The 19,894-nt window shown below is 37.6% G+C and overlaps 2 protein-coding genes and 1 long non-coding RNA gene across 7 annotated transcripts; 2 read left to right on the top strand and 1 right to left on the bottom strand.

Annotated features, from left to right (window-relative positions):
* The first annotated feature begins 4,133 nt into the window (after positions 1–4,133).
* Positions 4,134–5,748, top strand: LOC149040899 (uncharacterized). 2 transcript variants are annotated; one of them, XR_016179154.1, is made up of 3 exons: positions 4,168–4,453; positions 4,749–4,821; positions 5,495–5,748. It is a non-coding gene; the product is annotated as an uncharacterized LOC149040899 (long non-coding RNA). The 2 variants fall into 2 exon arrangements; XR_016179155.1 differs by lacking the exon at positions 4,749–4,821 and having other exon boundaries at positions 4,134–4,453.
* A 1,497-nt stretch (positions 5,749–7,245) lies between these two features.
* LOC113664514 (quinone oxidoreductase PIG3) lies at positions 7,246–10,543 on the top strand. The gene is made up of 5 exons (XM_089214662.1): positions 7,246–7,572; positions 8,049–8,054; positions 8,172–8,516; positions 9,252–9,448; positions 9,705–10,543. Exons 1-5 carry the CDS (start codon positions 7,254–7,256, stop codon positions 9,918–9,920), a joined length of 1,083 nt encoding a protein of 360 aa, XP_089070788.1. The 5' UTR covers positions 7,246–7,253; the 3' UTR covers positions 9,921–10,543.
* On the bottom strand, positions 9,438–19,883 carry LOC113664515 (UBX domain-containing protein 11). 4 transcript variants are annotated; one of them, XR_016179151.1, is made up of 17 exons: positions 19,690–19,883; positions 18,934–18,974; positions 18,505–18,576; positions 17,647–17,741; positions 16,818–16,872; positions 16,580–16,653; positions 15,969–16,098; positions 15,188–15,327; positions 14,864–14,953; positions 14,032–14,109; positions 13,290–13,413; positions 13,041–13,147; positions 12,574–12,638; positions 11,997–12,078; positions 11,813–11,880; positions 11,242–11,480; positions 9,438–9,478 (listed from the first exon to the last, which is right to left on the bottom strand). XR_016179151.1 is itself a non-coding variant. In XM_027180120.2 (16 exons), the coding sequence occupies exons 1-16, from the start codon at positions 19,743–19,745 to the stop codon at positions 11,348–11,350; spliced, it is 1,410 nt and encodes a 469-aa protein (XP_027035921.2). In that variant the 5' UTR covers positions 19,746–19,883; the 3' UTR covers positions 10,436–11,347. The 4 variants fall into 4 exon arrangements, 1 of the variants encoding a protein (XP_027035921.2); XR_016179149.1 differs by lacking the exon at positions 9,438–9,478 and adding an exon at positions 10,436–10,870; XR_016179150.1 differs by lacking the exon at positions 9,438–9,478 and adding an exon at positions 10,436–10,820.
* Between the last annotated feature and the right edge of the window lie 11 nt (positions 19,884–19,894).

Below are 19,894 nucleotides of genomic sequence, written 5' to 3'. Positions count from 1 at the left end.
TTTATAATGTCGATGTCGGAAAATGAAAAACTTAGTTTTGACTAAAAATGAAATTTTTTCTTATTTGCATGGGTTTATTTACATTCTTTAAATTCAGTTTCTTACCGATAGCGTTTCCTGATACGATTGTAATGATTTTATTATAAAACGTGTTTTTTCATGTTTATTACTGGCTCCAGCTTTTGCATTGCACAAGTTGGAGTATTTTCAAGATCTTCAAGTTCAAGTTTAGGAATTTCGGCCTGACAATTCTCGCTCTCGTGCAACTACAACCAGAAAATGTTCATACGTATAATAGAAACTAGGAAAATGATAGAACTAGGAAACTTTACTGAACAAAAGAATCAAGTTTTACACCGGCGAGTCATATGTTTTCCATGTATAGAAATGAGATAGTTCCCTTCACTTTCAATTGTCGTGATGGAGCGAAATACAAATTTAATGGCACGTGGTTTGATCACTACGAAAACTGAATAACGCGGGCAAAATTTCCAGAAAATGGAAATTTAAATTTCTTGCTCGAAGGAGGTTAAAGGTTAAAACTTTTCGTAAGCTGTTACAGTATCCTCCACAACCCAACCCCAAATTTTTGTTTCTCATGTTTTGCCTTTCACAAAGTGATGACAAACAACTCCGATCCTCAGAAACGATTGCCAAGTAAATTCTCTTGGTAATACTTATACATTGACTAGCAAAAACGTGACGAGAAGAAACACTTTTATCAGCCTAACGATGTTCACTTGATCAGACACCAAATTCTTGATTCGTGATTTACAAGGATTTTGTGGTAGCTAGAAAGGAGAATTCAAATCAAATCAAGTAAAAGTGTTCAGAGAGCACTAATTCGACGACTTCATGAGCTGCATGTAAAACGCTTATAAATTGTGACGGACAAACTACGTCACAGAAATCTTTAAAATAGGGTTTGGATAAAACTTAAAATGAATACAATGGTGCTCTTATAAAATCGGATTGTTCAGGGAACTTATTTTCATTTTCAGTTGGATTCAAAACACAAAGCTTATTTTTTATCAGATCAAGATTGAACGCTTACTCGACCCTTGCTTTGATCAAGCAATTAATTACAGCTATACAGATTGACTGATATAGGTTAGAGAGACTTATAACAGTTTTACACTTCAGATTAGAGTGTAAATATAGCACGCCTCATGGTGATTCTGAATCATTGAAAATGTCAGTCACGCTCAAATTTGGACAGTTGATGAAACTGATCAGGAAAACCTTAGAAATCTACTGATGTCACGGACACCTAGTCACGAAAGTAATGGAGCTGTCACGCGATCGTCCTTCAACTGACCAGCACTTGCGCCCGCGAATTTGAATTTATAAATTTTGTTTGAAATCGAAACCTTCTAGACCATGCGAGGTAAAATTCATGCAGAAAATTCTGATTTATATGGATGAAGAAATAATGGGAAAGCTCTAACGTCTCTAAAGCGGCTAAGAGCTCGGCTATGCATAATATTTACCCAAGATGATGAACAAGATCGCGGTTTTAATTTTTCGTTTGGGGTTTCTGTTTTATCGCATGCAAGTTTATTTTATTGTTCGCGAAGAAAAAGCTGAATTGCATTCTTGGTTAGAGCAGCACGATCTTCTGGATTATGAGGCTAAATTGCACAAATTTGGTATGTGCGATAGTTAGTTCCTTACATTTAAGTATTGTGCAATGTAATTTGTAATTACTTCATGAGGCATAATCGAATTTCTCTAAATAACATCTCAAACATAATAATTAAGAGAACTCCCCACAGTTTACCATGATCCAGTACATGGCAAGGACTTACGATCATAATATTAAGTATTTACGGCTAAAAATATATCTTATAGAGTTATTTATAGGTGAGGCTTTCCCCCTCTTTGTTTTTGCCTTTATCACATTCAATTCTTCTGCAACATAAATAATGAATAACTTTTGTCAGTATATGATATTGTTTGATAATTTATAGCATATAACGTAGCCTATACGATTAAAAAAAACAAGCTATAATGATAGGGTGTTGGTTGGTTTCTTAGTGGGGACATACGTAATTTCAAACTTGAAATGAGTCGCCTATTAGCGACCAGAGTTAAAATTCTGGTGACAATCTGTAAGTTTTTAGCAGGCTGTACAGAAAGCCAGACTTGAACTACAACTTCTGTCTTGGCTACAACAAGTTCATTTGGATACCTATTACTCAAAACTGTTATCACAAGGGATAAACAGTGTAGACAGATTGATAAAAAACCACAAATCTGATTTGTTGAGAAAGATTATTACTGATGACAATTTTAAAAAGTTTCAAGAAGCAGTTGAAAAGCAACAAGGTCACTTTGTAGATTCTCCTCCTTTGAAGGGTGTATTAATGTTATTTTTTCCAAATTTTGTGTGCTATTTTGTGTTTCTTGTGCACGTTCAACATCTGTTGCCTAGCCCCAGGTGATCTCCCTGCAACTCACAGATCTATAACGACACGCCCTTTCAATTTATTTTTTGTTTTGTTTATTTTGCTGTTGTTGTTATTTTTGTTCTCGTTGTTCTTCCCATGCTGGTATATTCCAAGTTTCCAAGAGCTAGTAAGACAGCAGTGAAATTACTTGTTCCCAAAGTATGTATTTTCTTCTTATTTCACAGTACAAAGCTAAATTGATACGAGCGTTTACGGAAAACAGCGTTCCTTTATTCGCCGCTGGAAAGCTGAAGACCATCGTGGACTCAGTCCTTCCCATGGATCAGATACAGCTTGCTCACGAGAAGATGGAGTCCAACAAAAATATTGGAAAAATAGTTGTTCAAATAGCAGCACCTTGAAGGGGACACGACACAACCACTCATAGAATTTTTATCTTCACAGAAATTTGACTTGAAGTTGAATTATACTATGGTAGTCAACTGAAAACAACAAATAGCAACGTAGGTAAAAGTATATCTAAACTGATAGCAGACAGAGAAAGCTAAATTTTCAAGACGTACTGACCTGTTCCAAGCATTCAGACAGTTCATACAGTTCAGATGAGCGAAAAAGCAAACCCTTACTGTGTTTGCACGCCCGCTCTTTTGCAAAAGATATGAATCCTTTTAACTGGGTGCGAATAAACCTCAAACCAGTATACATTATTTATGAATAAATTGTATTCACTCAGCTCGTCCTAGTATGTAACCCGATTTTTAAATATCTATTTACGATTAAAATATCGCAGTAGTCACCTTGCAGTTTTTTTCGGGGGGAAGTCATAGGCAACGCCCCCAAACTGCCCCTTTCCCGGGTTACATTTAATCAAGTAGACACCAATCACGAGAGAAGCATTAAAATTGTGAGTTCAACTGCAAGATCTAAGGGCTTTCTAATTGTTTTTCGGGTAATCTGTTTATTTATTTCGCCCTTTATTTTTTTCACATCTCCGGTTTAGTTTGTGAGCGATTTCCTTCGTCAGCTATACCTTTTTGCACGTTTCTCATATTGCGCGTCATTTCGCAGTCCTCTTGTATTTAAAGCCAGTTTCTTTTACGCATTATTTCTTTTCAAGTCAGTTTACCTAAAGTCGCACTTAGCGCAGTTCTCTGTTTTGAAGTCTTCAAGTCATTCGATTTTCCAGCCATTTATTAGGCGTTATTAATGTGAGTACTTTTTCCGTTTCGCTTCGGTTGTATTCGTTTTTTGTTTACTGATTGTTTATCCTAATTTTTCAACTTAACTCTTATTTATGTTTTTAGTCCCAACCTCCCATAAATTCTGAATAAAGGGGATAAGTTTCTGAAGAAACTGTGGTGCTGCGTCGGTGGGAGAGTATAGCAGGGTAATTTAGTATTATCACGTGAGTTGATAATACTAAATTACCCTATTACCACTACTGCTGCTATCTAAATAAAAAGTATTTCGAGTCGAAAAGATAACGTGTTTCCTGTTACACCAACCATACTATTCTAGTCTAAGAAAAAGCACGTTATTTGCATGACCATCCTACAACCAACTTCGACTTTTTCAGCAGTAGATTTTGCGCAGAAACGAAAAGAAGATTATGGATCAAGTCGGTTCACTTTAGTCAAGATATTATAAACTGTTTATAACCTCTTGCTTTAGTTCAATATATGACTACAACACGACCCTTGTAATATTGTTATTAAAAGCAGAGGGGCATTTTGTTGCTCATGCGCCAAGAAAATTTGTTCGGCGCGTTCGGCGCCATTTTGATATTTTCAGCGCGCTTTTGCGGGTTTTCAACTGAGCGATCGACACCTTTCTGTGATATTTTTTGGAGAGGGATGGAAGAGTATGACAAGTTTACTACCATTTCTAACTCTGTGGATACTTGTGGAGTTTGCTGGCTCTTCGGATGAGGATATTTTAATGATCAAAGTGCGAACAAAACGCGAAAAAAAGTCGAAAACTTGAAGTTTGAGATTTGATTTGCTGACGATCAAGATGTGCACATGAGACTACAAACCTTGAAGGTTAGTCTTAAGATGTTGATGTCTTACTTCTATAAATCACGAAGTGATGTGTGGAGGCGATCGTGAGATATTCGTTACGATAATAGAAGGTAGTTTACAATTTGATCTTATTTTACTTCAACTTTGAAATAAAATTACGTTAAGTTCGAGGTGGCCCCCAAGCTTCAAATCACTTCAAATAACATCTTATCTTCTTTCTCTTTGTTATCCCATTGGACACAAGGCTTAAAAAAATATTCCAGCTTCAGGATTGAGTTGCTCTTTCTATAACCTTCGGCGAATTCATTTTTGGGAGGTTGAGGTGGATTTTCAAAGTCATGGCTCACAACTGTCTTTGGCCATTTTGCTCTCCAAGTCTGTTGTACTTGGTACGTAGGCATGCGTCTTAACAACGTTTATAGTCTTGCCTCGATCATCTGCGGTTTTATCTAATTTTTTTGCTGTGTTTTGGTGAGAATTTTTCTGATTGCCCTTTTGGGCTTGAAGGGCTAACTAGAGGATAAACTTCGGTAGAACTTGTTTTATCACATGGCCCCCAAATCTCTCACCACTGTCAGTTCATTGTTTATTTATTTAGCCTTCGGTCTAACCAGTTCATTTACCTCAAAAAAATCCGTGGGCTTTGTCTCATGAGTTTAAACTGGTGCCGTTTTCTTCATGTTCATGTGTTATTCGAAACGGATGGCGTCAGCTTCATTCTGTCTTGTTTATTTCAGTAGAATACTTCTGCCATACGAAATGAATTTTGAGTCGAAGTGTACTATAAAACTCGCAGATTAAAATTATCTAACTTTCTCTGGTTCTTAAAACATGAGGTGAGCGATACAATAAATGAATAATTACTCAAGGGGCTGGAACTCTCTTTCTTTAGAATGTGAACTACAGTATTTCTGTCATATTTGAAAACGAATTTCGGGTTAAAATGTCTTCAAACCAGTTTGACTTGTATTTCTCTTTGCCAGATAAGTCTTGATCCTTCAATTTTTATTTCTTAATTGAGACTGATGATTGGAATTAACTATTGTGTTCTCTGCTGTTTAGGGAGATGTGAAGTGACCCCACTACATATGGTCAGTACTATTGACAGAAAGGATAGGTGTGACATTTGCTGTGGCAAGCTGGCATTCAAGAGAATGTCATTAGTACCAGAAGCTTACTACTGGTATAAATTATCAATCTTTTGTTCTCTCCACACAACCTGCCTCAACTAGCTTATGCTATATGCAACTTGTGTCTATACCTTTTTTTGCAACTATAAAATTACCAATAAAGTTTTTTTGAAAGTTTTGTCCAAATTTCATGGGAAAACAATATGAGGAGTGATCAGGTGAAATATTGTCCTGTTCCATAACAGTGTTTGAGCTTCCAGGCAGAGCTAAAAATTTCTTAAGCGACTGATTTATGATTTTCTGCCTTAAAATTAGCACAGCCAAACCCCTGGCTTGAAAACTATTAATTTCTGCAAATAGGCATCCAAGCTGATGCCCATTACTGCAGAATATGCAATATCAAAGTTCCCTTTTGACTTAGGTCTCATTTCTCTAAAATCTGATAGATGTAAAGCATCAATTTTCATAAAGAGATCAACAAACCTCTTCACATTAGTTTAATCTGACCTCACTAAGTCTTATTCCTGAAAAGAAAAGGCTTTTTTTTTTTTACCCTCACTGTTAAATATCAGCCTTACTAGTTCTTTGTTGTTTAGCATGTGTAAGAGTCTTTTCAGACCATCAAATTGTCACACAACTCTTGTAATTTAATAGGTTGGAGAATAAGGTTGCAAAGAGTGTATATGATTTTTTTGTGCAGTTGAAATGATAAATGGTAGTGATTTTCACTGGGTAATAATTGATTTAACTATTCATCTTACAACTGGAAGCCCAAAGTAGTACTTGTTTTCTTTCACAATTTCCCCACATCATCGATCATATCTGATGATATTTCCGAGACTAATGATTGAAAAGACTTTATCTTACTCTGATAAAATCCATAATTATTCCTCCATTTCTAACCAGATGGAGCTACCATATCTCTAGCATTAGCATTGTCTTACTTTTCTTTACTCGAAATTGACCTTTTTTATTTTGGTAATCGGCCCTGCCGGTTGTGATTCATGTCAAAAAAAAACTTTTGAAACAAAACATAAACCTCTGTAAACTTTACATTTTTACCAAAATTGGAGGTACACTGCACTAGCAGTACAGTTGAAGCTCTAAAAAACGCTTACAGAAAGGCGAGTACTTCAAATGATCACCGATAACTTGAGATAGCAATGACACGATAAAAGTATACTATCCAATTCTTTTGTACTCTTCGACAGGCCACTTGCATCCTTCAAAAATAACACCATCTTCATCGATCGCCCAGACAATCACGAGACAAGACTCGAACAATCTTTTGCATTCTGAAAATAACTTCCTTCCACACATCACACAATAATTTCAAGGATTTGCCGCTTCCATCTACGTTACAGAAGAAAAAATGAGAAGAAAGGTTGTCTCAAATACTCGAACCATTGTTTTTTCCGACGTATTTTACTGCTTCTTTTCTTTCGTGATTCTCGAAAGGGAAACCGACGCAGGCGCATACCAGCGGTTTCTCGTATCAAACTAAAATTTACCGGACATGCGCAGCAAAATGCCCCTCTGCTGTTATTAAAATGCTTTGGGAAGCACTTTAATTGAGCTCTTAAAGTTGAGCCCACTCCACTCTTGCCAGCAGTATTTCGAGTAATCCACTAAGTAGCTCGTATAAAGATATCCTTCCACTCGTCCCAGGCTTCCATCGCCGCGAAGGAAACATGAGATCACTGAAATTTCTTGTAGTTGTACTGTGCGATTTATTTCTAGTCACCAAGATCGTTTATGGGAATCCTAAAATGAAAGCTGTTCTATTTACACCTGGTGGCGCAGAGAACCTACATATCGGCACAGCTCCGAAGCCAACAGCCGAAAAGACACGAGTGTTGATCCGCGTGGAATACACGGCATTGAATCGGGCAGACACTCTCCAAAGGCGAGGACTCTACCCTCCCCCTGCTGGGGAATCGGACATTCTTGGACTTGAGGTGTCTGGTGTGATAGAAGAAGTGGGAGAGGAATGTGTTAGGAAATGGAAGTAAGTTGTTATTTTAAGCTTTGTACCGTCCTGTATCGTCACACACGCTTCACAGGCGCTGATCGGATACTGCTTTAGAACCGTAAGGGTAGATGAAGGATGGATTACTGAAGTAGAATGACAGTTGCAGTGCAATTGTTTGGAATGTTTATTTTAGCTCCTTATTCCAGATGGATCTTTCTGTGCCAACCACAACAAAAAATTATGCTATGTAGATACAGGGGTGTAGCAAGGATATTTTAAGGATGGGAAGGTGTGTGGGTTATTAATTTAATTGTGCCTTACATATAGGGGACTTATACACATGCTCTACTTCTTTATATATATGATCTTGTATCATAATGTATGAAGGACAGGCACTAGAGAACATTCGTGCCGTGTACCATGCAGATTCTTTATATTCGCAGTTTTTCACAAACCATAGTATGAGATTTGTGTTAACCTAATCACTTAATGAAAATTATCTCTCAAAGGTAAGGGATGGGTGAGTGATGAGCACCTCAGGAACCCCCCCTCCCCCTTAGCCATGTCCCCTGTAATAACTGGCTTTTATGGGCATTGTAATATTCTGTAATTTACTAATTTGCTGTTTTCTGATAAGGAGGAGGGTATGCAGAATATGTTGCTGTTGAAGAGGTCCTTGTCATGCCCGCACCTGATTCTCTTGAATTTTCTGAAGCTGCAGCCATTCCAGAAGCATGGCTAACAGCATATCAACTTCTGCACTTTCTTGGGAGAGTTAGAAGTGGTGATGTGGTGCTTATCCATGCTGGTGGCAGTGGTGTTGGAACAGCACTGGTACAACTGTCATTAGTGGCTGGAGCACAGCCATATGTGACTGCAGGCTCAGAGGAAAAGATCAAAATGGCAGAGTCACTTGGAGCCAAGGGAGGCTTTAATTATAAGACAGGAGATTTTTCCTACTGGATAGAAAGTGTGACAGGAGGTGTTGTATTATTCAAAGATAGTTCATGAATTCTTGGTGCTGTTTTGATGACAATGAAAAGCTTATGTCTGTTTTTGAAAACAAGTTGGTGGTAGAAATCTCCCCCTGTCTTCCTTTTCCTAACTTAAAACTTCCTTCTTTGGCACCAACTGAGCCTTCACCTCCAAAGACCTAATTTAATATTTCCCTATAGACTGCTTCTATAATAAAATTTTAAATTTTAAAGGGAAATTAGGAGGTGTGTCAAGATAACACCTAATCTCCTACCCAGACCCTACCAGTTAGCTGTAACTGAAATGCATGGCTGTGGAAGGTCTGTGTACAAGATCTAGATTAGATAACACATTAGAAATTACTGGTTTGTCTCTTTTCATCACTTGTTCTTTAGACGGTGTAATGAAACTGCAACGTTTTAGAATGAAATACATTTTTAAAGGTTGCAATGGCAAACTGTAATTCTTAATCTACAACAGTATGTCTTGTGTCAAAGACAGCTCTTTCTAGCCCCCTTCCCCCCCCCCCCACCCCACCTCTCCTCCCTGATAATGTAAGAAAATTCTACCAAATGTTTCCTACAGCTTTCTGCTAAAGAAAATGCTGAGATTATAAACTGGATACCATAATGATACACTAATAGAAATGTTAGCTGTACTATCTACAATGGTGCAAGGCCTTTGCACTCTGGCAACATGCTACTTGTGTTAAGATTTTTAGGAATTTTTGTTATTTCCTCAGGAAAAGGGGCAGATGTAATCCTTGACTGTGTTGGTAGTTCCTTCTGGGAGCAAAACATTAGGAGCCTTGCTCTTGATGGTCGTTGGGTACTGTATGGTTTGTTAGGAGGAGGAAATGTCAGTGGGAACTTACTTAGAGATTTGTTAAAAAAGAGAGGATCACTCATAGCCACAACACTGAGAAGTAGATCTCTTGAGGTAAGTTTATTCATCTTGAAGAGTGGTGTCCTATAGGAAATCAGAAAAGGAAAGTCTTAAATCGCAATGCTCAGTTTCCATATTGATGAAATGCATCAATCCTCTGCACTCCCTCAACAACCCTGTGACAAGGTAAAGAAAGACCTTGGAAATGAGATTCAGCCACCCCCCTCTCCCCTCATTTTTTTCATGTCAAAGGACCCCCAGGATATTTTTTATTTTCTCTATTTTACTAATTTTTAAATTTATTCCACAGTACAAGGCAGAATTAGTGCAGGCATTTACAAAAACCATTGTTCCACTATTTGCTACTGGTAAACTAAAGACCATTGTGGACTCAGTGTTCACAATGGATCAGATTCAACTTGCCCACATGAAGATGGAGTCCAACCAAAACATTGGAAAAATAGTTATTAAGATAGCTACACCTCAAGTGGATGAAAACGTCACAAAAAACAAATCTGAACTCTGATCCGCATTTGGCTCTCATGGCCAGGTGTAGGTTAGCTTTTCAACCACTCACCCCTGGCAGGGGTAAATGGTTGAGAAGCTAACATGGTTGTTGAAGGGTTTTTTTGGCCCTCACTACGTACAGTTCTAGGGCATAACAATTAACTTACTGACCAATAGAAACTATCCAGTAATTTATTCGATCATAATATTTGTCTGCATAATGAAAGACTGTGCTCGGCTAGGAAGCTTCCCACAATCCTACAGCACCTTTGCTTTCATAGTCTATTTTTGAATGATTTTCAACCCTGTAATGTACTATGTCTCGGGAGGAAAGGCTATTGGCGTCGCACAAGTAAATGCCGAAGAACGAAGAACGTAGGTTCAGTTTGTTGACTGATTCATTGATAGGACAGCAAAGAATAGTAATTTGGTCAAGGGACCAAAAAACGGTCACGAATGATGCAGCGATGCATGAGTATCTCATTCTACGAGTAGATCGGTTTGAGTGTCCATTTTAGAGTAAGTTAGTGTATATTTTCCATCCTAAATACAATTTTATTACAACGGTAAAAAATGATATCAAATATTTAAAACAAATAAAAAAAGAAATGTTACGAACGTCTCAATAAATATTAAAGAAAACCATGTGTTTCGTATTCTACTTAAATGATTCCTGTCTTAATTAGAATTTCATTATAATCTCATTACGTTGCATAAACCTAACTGGAACACGGCAGTTATTAGACAGCTGCAATCGTGCGTAAAATACAAGTATTATTTATCTTAGTCGCTATTTTAATATTTACACCATTTACACACGAAAAAAAAAAGAGACCAGTTGTTGAGAGGCCAACGTCAGTAAGGATAACATCTTTTTCTGCTTCTTATTTACTGTCCTGTGGATGGATGTTCCGCAAAGCTGTCAGGACAACCACAAGAAAATCATGCAACGGCGTGGCCATTTGTATCCTAAATTTAACGGAAATGTATGGGGAAATCGAAAAGTTCCATAACATCCCACAAACACTCATTAAATTTCAAATTAAACATTTTACTACTAGGTATTACTATATAATTTGTTTTATCAATTGAGTTGATGATGTAAATTAGCCATTGTAAAGATTTTCTACAGCTGAAGTTTCGAGCGTTAGCGCTTAGTCAGAGCGAATAATGTACTAGGTATGTTGTATTGTGGTTTCTGTAACTGAAGATGCAAAATTTTACCGATTCGAAGGGTTCGGCAGCGGACAATCATCCGCGTGCATAGTAGAACGACTTACTCTAGAAGTTTCGACATTCCCATGTATTTCCTCCAAATTCAGTTAAACAAACCGACGCACCGTTTGTGTGGGTTCCTGTGGTCAAACATCACGGAGGATCGTCAATTAACGCATGCGTAAGGAAAGTTCAAGATTGATGAAGGTGCATTGCAGCTTTGTAGTTGTATCAAACTTTCTTGACAAGAAGGTGAAGAGTTGCATTGGGCACTAAACCACATTCTTGTAAAGTTGCGTTGGGATCATCGTAAACTCTGTTAGGAAAAGACGTTTTTATTTCGTAGGGTGGAGCATCTTTCGGCCTATAAAAAGAAAAAGAAAAATTCCGTTAAATGCTACGGACAATTTTCATTCTAATAAGACATTGTTTAAGGCATAAGTCCCACTTGAGAAAGGTAAAATTATACGATCGTCTGCAAAGTGCGGTAAAACGAGAGAAGAAGTCCAAGCTCATAAATTGCGAATTGGACGTCCACAGCAAGTGATTTAATAGCAACAACCATTGATGTTTCGAACATCTCTTCATTCATTTCGATATGAGCATAGCTCAATTTGATTATCTAGTGAACCGAAACATCGACATGAATAAGTTTTAGTTTTTCATCCGATAGTGTTCTATCGTTTCTTTGCATACCTTGCAGCATCAATGTGACTTCTAACATCTCGTACACAATCTGTAAACTTCATTTTCAAGATATATGTCTAAAGAGACGAAAAAGTCAAATGAAGGAGTTGAAGAGACTTGTACGACAAAAATAGATAAATACGTACATAAATAAATGAAATAGAAAATAAAATAAAACAAAACAAGATCCAACCATTTCTCCTGTCTCTGATTTGATCCTCAAAGTAGAAACCTGCGTTTTACCGGCTGATTGAGGTCTTGTAGTCTCAGCACCTCTAAAGGAATACAACGAAGACAATGAAAAGTCTTAAACAGGAGAAGCATGCGAAAACGTACAATTTTATTTCTGCCATTTAAAAAGTTTAAAAGAAAAGTTAACCATTTCCCGCGCGTAACCTATCCTCTCGAATATCGTCTTCAAATGAGCTCGAAATTCGGCCACGGATGCCGTAATTTTGAAACAGATTATTAACCTAGCCACAACTGTCCCAAAATGGCAGCAATCACTAAGCTCGATTCACAGCAGCTGCCGCTCTTGCAGTGGCAAAAGTTAGCTGAACAGCAGCAGCTATGACCCGCGCCTAGTGGTTCTCGCAGTTTGAGTTGAACTCTGGGAAGTCACGCATGAAGCATCAGGTAACTGAATTGCTCCACATATACTTTTACTGGCGGCGATTAAGATCAACAGAACACTTTTCTCCGATGCTAGTACCTGAAAGTCTGTGACTATGCTATACGTCCTAACGAAAGGAAACTCCAAATTTCCTAACCTTAATTTTATCTCTTGAAGCACAGGAGTGTCTAGAACTTGGATATCTGATTGTCTTTCTCCACCCTGTTAAAGCGAAAAGCTCTATTCAGCATGGAGTTGGATCAACTTTTACAAACAACTTCTCTTAATGTAAAACAGAATACTTAAAACGATAATAGTTCAGTAAAGTACAAGAGGCTGGGAAGAGAAATTAATTTTTACCAAGGGGTGAGTGACAGGAAAAAGGGAGGAGAGTGGAGGGAGTGTCGCAATGGAAACCTCGTCTTCCACGCCTCCTCCCCCCACCTCCACTACAACTCTCAGTCAAAAATGACCGGCCGGATAACGACTGCGAGCTTGTATCGCTAGTTCGTCCTAATAAGAAGCCTGCACCGCAGGCTAATTGATATCATTTTCAGTGGTTTTCAACACTTTAATAAAAGAAAGGAAAAGATCACTTCAGTTCCTATCTGTGAGGCTACAAACCTTGATAACATTTTCCACTCCTGATCTCACATCAATTATTTTACCGTCTTTGATAACAGACTGCGGAAGCCGCGACAAAAATTGATCCACGGACTGTTGCTTTTGCCCTGAAAAATTCAAATAATGGATTTTCTGGATAAAAGAAAAACGGTAAGAATACTAAACAATATAAGTATCGTTGCGCAGAAGGCTATTGCCTCCTTTTTATTTTGCTTTATTTTCAGAGTGAATACCACCGACTAAACAAACCTGGTGTGTGACTCTCGACTCGGTGGCTTTTGGCATTTTCCTCACCAGCCAATGACTTCCCTGTTCCAGGAAACAGAAGTGCTGTCCTTCTGTCTTCAAACACAATATCTCTTTTGTCCTGTACCTGTCACACACAAAACAAGACGCGAATCAGTTACAAAAAACTTGGTTGTGTGCAGCTCGTTATCGTAAATATTTCGCGGCAACAGCTCAATTTTGAAATACATACTCACGTGAAAGAAGATTTTAGATATATGAAAATTCACATATTTGCACTGCGGTGGGAAGATGAAATTAGGAGATCCTCGCAGCTAAGAACACTACTGAAACGAGTAGTTGTAAATAGGACCTGAAAAAAATTTCAGGCCCGTACGGGATTTGAACCCATGACCTCTACGATACCGGTGCAGCGCTCTACCAATTGAGCTAACAAGCCAACTGGGAGCTGGTCAATGAATTGGGTCCAAATAAACATCCAAGTGAATGAAGATTTTAGATATATGAAAATTCACATATTTGCACTGCGGTGGAAAGATGAAATTAGGAGATCCTCGCAGCTAAGAACACTACTGAAACGAGTAGTTGTAAACTCACGTGAAAATTAAAGTGTCATCATATGACGATCAAGGTGAACATTTCACCTGCACTGTCCACCTCAATCAGGAGGACATTATGTTATGAAAGGTTGAGCCGGAATAAATCCTTCGATATTGCTAAGAGTTAACTAAATTTAAGCAAGTACCTCAAAAGGAACTCCACCAGGATATCTGGTCTGTAACTCACTTGGAAAATATCCGTCCATTATATCTTGCATACATTGCTTAAGAGAGTATGACCGCAAAAGCAAAAAAATCAGTGCAAGGAACGATACAGGAGTTTTACTGAGCATACACAGCAATTAAATACTTATCGGTGATTGCTTTGATAAAAGGCATTGATATAAGAATTTTAATGCACGTACTGTAGCTTGTTTAAATGTGAATCGAGATGAAAATATTTGAAGGAAACCCATACATCGTTTAAAGTTTTTTTTAAGTAACAAAAAACAAACAACAACAAAACTAAACAAAACGAAACCTAAAAAAGATCATTGAAGCGCGTAGAAACAAGTTTTGAAAATATATTAGACCTGTAACATCACTTTCAAAGCGGAAGCTGGAATTAGCTCAGGTCTGCAAAAATCGCTAACATAAGAATAGACACAACTCTATGTCACATGTGAGAAGACAACTGACTTCTAGGAAGAGATTTGAAAGTCTCTCTCTAAATTTCCAATTGAGCGAGGAAAGTAATCAGGTATTGCATTGGTTTTGCTTTATTTTGCTCTTTAATTGGTCTAAAAAGCCAGCGCTTCCTTATCAACCAATCAGATGCAAAACTAAATCTAATCGCGGCTTGGTCGCTCGCGTTTTCCCGCGCTTTACGAGTTTGCTTGTTGTTACTCTGCGTTCTAATAGGCGTCTGGTGATATCTTCCTTCGTTCTAATTGGCCGTTGTGATTGCTTTGTTTTGGTCTCATGACATTCAATGAAAAACTGCTTTACGTAATAAACGACTGGTGACGGATTACTAACCTGAGTAACTGGATCTGAATATGGCCTGAAAGGTCCTTCAAACATAAGAATGCCGTTTGAATACAAAACCAAGGGCACGGAATCGCGAACCTAAATTGAATCATTAATAAATATTAGACACTGCTGAACATTTGAGTTTAAGTCCAATGGTAAAGGAAACATTCTCAAAAGATAGGGTCATACTCATGTTAGGAAAGAGCGGAAAAATTGCCTTACAACATGTAGCTTCCTACCTCAAATAGTAACAAAGCACTCAACTAGTATCTAGTCTACGAATAGGCCAACATTATCTTCCTTATTATAAGTTCTACAAAAATTCTTCACCTTAAGTCGTGCTCCATCTTTAGTCCGTGATACATCACTACAGCCCTCTCCTGCCAGAATGTTCAGTTCCCTGATATTCTTCAAAACAACATCAAAGTCCATTTGAAAGTCATATGGTGCTGACGTAACCAGAGAGGAGTCTAATATCAAAGGGAAACATAAATCATAGAAATGAGTCAAACGAGCGATTGGTATGTTGAGAAAAACTCATTATATGATGACACTTTTTGATAAAAGGAAGACTTGATTTTTCACTGAAAAGGAAATGATATGTAGGTTGTAGTTTCAAGGTCCAAATTGTGACCAACAAGTCGCCAATGCAGACTTGAGCTCAAAAAACGAAATGTCCGACATTTCTTTCTTTTAACTTTTACACATTCGACTGGTGATCGTTCACATGGAGATATATGCTCTAACAGACTACAGGTTGTCCCTGCTTTTCGGTGAAGCTCCACGAATCAGAAAAAAAATTCGTGAAAAATTGATGTTAGCTTACACAGTGTTCCGAGCGGCACACCAACAACTTTTTTTTCACTGACTTTCTTACTTGCGCGACGGACTTCGCCGAAAAGCAGGGACTGCTCGTAGTCTAGTTCTTTAAGCAAAAACACATATATAAAACCTTGGGACTTTTTTGAACCGGTCATATAACTGTTTCCGCATGTTTAGATGGAAAACAACACCGCTATGGTACAAGTCCCAGAATGCGTTGCGGAGTGGGGATGCAAGGATCTTACGACACAACGTTTAGAGAGAAACAATAAGAAAAGGCTCAGTTTACTTGGATTCCAAACTCCTTGCCTGCTGACTGAGCTGGGGGCAGGTGTGGATGTTGGTTCTTCTAAAACTTCATAATCAGAGTCACTAGCGTCATCTCCAACCCAGACCATGCCATAATCAGCAAGGAATTCCTGTGGTAAAGAAAAGAAACCTTGCGTTTAACAATTGGAGTTGGAATGAAGCAACGGAACTTACACTAAGTGACCCAATGTCCATCGTTTCCGGGTCAAAATTGGAATTTAGAGTGTTGCTTTTGACGGCGGGAGGAAAACTGAACATTCCAGAGAGAAACCGTCGAACAACAAACTCAACCCACTTGTGAAGTCAGCTCCAGGAATCGAACCCAAGCCGCAGCGGAGCGGTGCTATCTCCTCCTTTTACTAAAAAATATTCGGTCCAAAAATTACGGATGACTTGAGTCACAAGGCTACAATTCACGCGCGCGTGGCCATGACCACTGCGTGAGCGCAGAAAGTATGCAGTGTCTTTAAAGTACATCGAGAAGAACTCATTAACCTACCCCCCCCCCCCCACCCCTGATTATTTTCACCCCCACCCAGGATGTAAAAATACACCTCCTCACTTCATGCAACAGAACAGCCCTGTTAATACCTCCATCTGAAACACTTGGGTCTGCAGTCTTCTACACTTCTTCTCCAACTCTGTTATTGTGCCAGAGTTATATCCTAAAAAAGGCAATTTAGTATATTACAATCACGTTCAAACATTTTGTGATAGCCTTTATAAAAAGTCTGAGAGCGAATAGAAGCAACTATGAAGTGTATGTATGCAATCAAATACATGACTGTGCATTTGCTGATGGGTTTCTGTGTGTCAACCATAACCATACCTCGAGCTTTCTCCAACAATTTAGCTTTTTCTTCGAGTATTCTTATCTTCTTATCCTACAATAGATAAACACAGGCAAAAAGCTAACCTATCATTGATATACACAAAGTGATAATTTGACATTGTTCCTCTGAATCTCTATCACAACAACTCATGGGCTCTTCAAGCAAAATGCTCCCTGATGCCTTAGGGGTGTAACTAGAGGTAATGATGCTGAAGTAGACTATATCTCTCCACACCCTCAAGTGTAACACCAGCACACTATCAGAATAGCTGATAAATTGGATATTCACGATTGACGTAAGAATCATAGCAAAAAATAAGGGAAAAGAGAAAGAGAGGAGCAAAATTCTTCACCATGTTTTCCCATGGAATAAGCTCCTGCTCATTGTTACTATAAATATTATAGCTATTGTGAGTAGTTTACTGCACTTTGATAGATCATTAACTTTATTTAAAGCATTATAATGTATGGTAAGACTTTGATGAAATGACATACAAAAAAATATCTGCTATTCACCATTGCACATTACACCATGATATATAAGAAGCAGGAAAATGAGACCTAACTATTTTCATTATGCCTCAACGTTATACCTCTCATTTTCTATTGGTCTCAAGCGCACAAGTGTGGTTAAACTTTGAAACCAGACTTGTAAATCAAAGACCGCAGTGAATCCTCAATACACATCTTTTAACCAGTTATTGGATGAGTATTGGTTGACTATTACAGGCACTAATACAACACAGTCAAGTAAATGAAATATGGCAAACATTTTGGGCTACCCTAAATGTCGTCAACGATGCGCACAGGGGCAGCTGGCTCTCACCTTTTCTCCTATCTGTGCCTGCGCAGATTTTAGTTGTTGTTCCACCTGAGCCAGACGTGACATCATACTGCTCAGAAGATCTCTATCTGATGGCGCTATAAAACATTAGCAATTAATGGTTGCATTTATCCATGAATCACCACAAAATACCAAATTAAGGCTGCAACTTCTACAATGGACAATTTCCTAGGTTTTTGTTGGAATGTACTGTAACTGTCAGTCCAACATATTTTTGCCTCATATTGTGAGTATTGTTGTTGATAGAGGTAACTGACAGCAAGTAGGCTGATAAATTATCACATTTATAACACATAGCAAAGGATAAAATTATATGAATTATTTCAATATTTATTTATTTATCATAAAAAAATGTACTGAAAATTACAAGCTCAAAGTTCCTTAACAACAATAAACAAGCTCTATTGGGGTCTTCATCAACTGAGTGCTTTGTAGTGTAATAAACAATTATTCCACTAGCCTGTGTTAAATATAAGATTTTAGATAGCCAACAAGGCCTGCATGGCTGAGTTCACTATAATCATCTAATACCCAACTAGCATGAGTGGAATGATTGATTTATCAAAAACACCCCTAAATACTGATAAATCTCCCCATCTTTATTTTATTATGTTATTTTTTTTATGCATACACTTACAATATTTTTAGAGCACAGTATAATGGCTCATAACTCATCATGGCTATTGGCCAATGAAAACTCTTGACATGCACTATCCAATGATCCAGTTTTTAACAATTGATTTTAGAAGGAGGACCTAAGTTGTTGTATGGAACTCTTACTCTCTTTAATTAGAGAGTAAGTATGAAAAATATTTACATTTACCAGTGAGCTACCCTTACCATTTGTTGAGCTTGAGGACTTTGGTACTTTAGACAATCCATCTTTTTTCAATGAACCACCAGGAAGTTCGACTTAATGAAATAAATATCAACACACCACATTAAATGATTGCAAACTAACAAAACAACAAACTCAATCCCTATGAGGAATCAAATCTTACATGATGCTATTGACATTCCTGATCCTAGTAGTATGCAGGATGTGTGTCATATGAACTTTGTAATAGACCTTCCTCACCATAGAGTCTCTGTGGCTTAGTGGTAGAACATCGGAGTACAGGTCTGAAGGTTCGATTCCTTACAGGGACTCAGTTTTTTTTTTTTGTCCCATGCTTGTGACAAGAAAAAAAACATCTTTCACTGTTTCTTTACAGAGCTCACAACTTGCCTCTCTCTTATTCTATTTACAATAAAACTTTGATTACTAACCTGAAGCATGCTCTAAATTTCTGAATGGAACTTGAGCTTGCCTGAAAAATTTGAGAAAACAGATTAAGCGTATCTGTCAATAGACTTGATAACATTTTCAGGGACTGAATAATTCTTCTGTTAAGTTGAAGTTTCCTGAGTTAACTGTTGCTTCTATTTCAAAGAGTATTCATCCCCATGACAACCCATAACCTCTTTTTACAAGATAAATATTGCAGATTTTGTCTGTGTGGTGTCATTTCATTGCAAACTAACATTTACTCTTTTTTTTTCTGTTTTTTACAATTATTATCATCATAACTGTTACTATTGTTGTTCGTTGGAATAAAAATATAATAAATTTGAAAAAAAGGCTCTGTTACCAAGAATAATTATGAATCATGACGCGTTATCTCTCTTGATCATGACAAATTCAAATTTTAGATCAGTCAAAAATTGTTGAAAATTTATTCATGTTCACCCCATGCAGATGGAAAAACATAACATTAATCAGTGCTTTATTGAAACATACTTTGACAAATAACCCAAACTCAAAAGATAGCCAGACGAGAAACAGTAAAGAAGCAAATAATTCAAAGCCTTGATCGGTATAGTATCGTTCAAATTGTCATGAAAACAACCAATACATTTAGACCGGTAGTAACCAGAGAAAACACAAAGACAGTCCACATTTGGACCAAGTTATCTTAGCAACGCAAAGCGACCTGGAAAATGTGCTCATTAAAACTTATCTTTGTTTCCAATTTCAACTGTTACCTGGGATCGAGTGGAGTCCTTTTCCCTTTCTTTAAGCTAGAAATTGGTGAGCTCATCGTCTAAATATTTCTGAAATTTTGCGAGCCTTTTTTTACCTAAAAATTAACCGCAATCTGCTGCGAATCTTTCATAACAAACAGAAATCCGAAATGTCCGCCATTCGCCGCCATATTGGTTGTGAAGTAGTTACCAGTCTTTCTCAAAT

The sequence above is a fragment of the Pocillopora damicornis genome, chromosome 8 (assembly GCF_964200805.1).
Source record: "Pocillopora damicornis chromosome 8, jaPocDami1.2, whole genome shotgun sequence".
Lineage (NCBI taxonomy): Eukaryota > Metazoa > Cnidaria > Anthozoa > Scleractinia > Pocilloporidae > Pocillopora > Pocillopora damicornis.
This window is presented reverse-complemented; position numbering and strand designations above follow the sequence as displayed.